The sequence below is a fragment of the Peromyscus eremicus genome, chromosome X, assembly GCF_949786415.1.
Source record: "Peromyscus eremicus chromosome X, PerEre_H2_v1, whole genome shotgun sequence".
Classification (NCBI taxonomy): Eukaryota; Metazoa; Chordata; class Mammalia; order Rodentia; family Cricetidae; genus Peromyscus; species Peromyscus eremicus.
In genome coordinates, this window is record NC_081439.1 from 62,572,820 (window position 1) to 62,574,974 (window position 2,155).

The 2,155-nt window shown below is 43.2% G+C and overlaps 1 protein-coding gene across 1 annotated transcript; it reads right to left on the reverse strand.

Moving 5' to 3' along the window:
* Nucleotides 1-532: 532 nt before the first annotated feature.
* LOC131900062 (syntaxin-3-like) lies at nucleotides 533-1,426 on the reverse strand. The gene has a single exon (XM_059251485.1). The coding sequence runs from the start codon at nucleotides 1,424-1,426 to the stop codon at nucleotides 533-535; it is 894 nt and encodes a 297-aa protein (XP_059107468.1).
* Nucleotides 1,427-2,155: the final 729 nt, after the last annotated feature.

Genomic DNA, 2,155 nt, shown 5'->3' on the forward strand with positions numbered 1-2,155 from the left:
GTCATGACCGTAGCGTAGCCCTCCTAAGCTATTACCTCCACATTAAATTCTTTTTGTATAAGTTACCTTGCCTATGGTGTTTTAATCACAGAAATAGAAAGTAAGGCAGTGTGATCTGCCCCCTTCTTTTTGTTAGCCATTCTCTTAAAAAGAAGCGTATATATTTTCATAAAACACTAATGTGATTCTAATAGTAGAAAACAAGAAAAGTGTGTCATCCTGGAACATAAAGCAAGTGGCTGCAAAAAGAAAATGAATTAAACACTAATTCCTGAGCAACAGTGTCTGCAGAAGCAGCCAGACTTGAACAGATTTTTTTTATGTAACACATTGCACAGCAATAAGGAAAAGCAGAGCAAATAGCCTATTTACTGCCTGCTGCTGCCTTTGAGGAACTAGACAAGTCGCATTAGATTTGCCAGCTCAGATGCTGGCACACATTTATTTGCAATGCTAACCTTAAGGTTATGTACCAAAACAATATCTTTGTTCTTCAGCATTTGCTCACTACACCAGAAGTCGTATTTCCTGCTCAATGCACAGGCCCAGTGATACAGGACAAGCATGTACAACAGGCACAAAGACCTGCCACAGCCGATACCACCATCAAAAAGCGTGATTGACGCTTATATTTAAGGGCTTTCTTCACTGTCTCATTTGATTGTTCCACATAGTCCTGGGTGTGCAAAATGTTGTACTCAATGCTATCCAGCAACTCTTGCTGTCCGGAGATGAACATGTCTACTTGGAAAAAGATGGTATGCAATTCACTGATCTCGTACTCAAGGTCCAGCAGCTGCTGATGACGTACTTCAGCCAGAGTCAGGCCCCGCTTAGCTTTCAAAACATCTAGATCACAACCCACAATTTGAAGAGGCACAGGGTTAGCCACCAGCTTCTCCAGATCCTCTTCCTGGAGCTTCACCCCAGCTAGTTCTGCCTGTCTCACCATCTTTTCCTTCAGCCTGATCATATTCTGAGTCTCACGAGCATAGTGGTGGCTGATGATGTCACGGTAGTGACCAAGGAGAACAGAGAGCTGGCTCTGACGAATGCGGTCCTCAGCCCGCCAGTACTTACAGTCTGTGGCCAACTCATGCTGGATGGTGCTTAGCTGAGGCTGAATGAGCTGGGCTTGGCTGGCAAAGGAGGCTTTTATGATGTTCAACTCACTCTTCTCCTTGAACACACTCTCCTCTGTGGTACAACACAGGACACCTTGCTGCTTCTTGTCTATTAACTGAGATAGCCCTTCTAACTCAGCCAGTGCCAGGGACAGCTCCGCCACTTTCTCTAAAAATTTTTCTATGGGGTTTGTTTCAGTCTTCTCAAAAGCATGGTTGTCAAACATCAAGGTGTCATCCAGTTCTGAAGGGACTCTTCCATGATTAGCGTGGTTCTTCAGTTCCTCTAATCTGTCCTTCATCTTCGACTCCAGCTGCTTGCCATATCTGTACTGCAACAACTCCAGAGGGAGATGTATCTATCCATGAGCTTTGTCTGGTGGTGTATGAAGTCAGGAACAGCTCAGCTTTGCGTCAGTAGAAGCTATTACAAATCTTTCCTTCCCAGGCAAGCAAACAATGACAAAGCCAATAGGCCACTGAATTGTTTATTCAGTATCAGGAGTGTCAGGTGGTAAAGCACACAGGATGGACTGAATTGTATTCCAGGAACGGCCCAGACGTTTGCCTGATTTGTCAAGGGCTGAGGCAAGAATACACATGAGCTCTAGGGCTCCCGGCTAAGTGGTAACAAAGTAAAAGGCCGGAGTTCGAATAGCCCCTGGAAGCATTATTGTTGGGTTCAAGGAAGGTAACCAACTGTGTAGAGAGCACAGATAAGGAAAGGATTGTGAACTGCTCACTGATGACTGTAGATTCTTTATCTAAGATTGAAAACTAACACACTCATACACAGAAACACACAGACCAAATAGAAAAATAGTTAAAAAAAAAAAACTACTGATATCATCCAGTAAAAAAAAAACATGGCTGCAGGCAAAGTCTATGGCAAAAATAAAGGTCTGCTCACTAGTAAAGGACAGGAAAAAGAACATAGCTTCCAGATTGAAGACTTGTTTCATTTAATAATAATCTTTTTCCTCCTTTCCTAGTGCAGACCAGTGACTGTAGTTCATTACCTGCAATAAAAC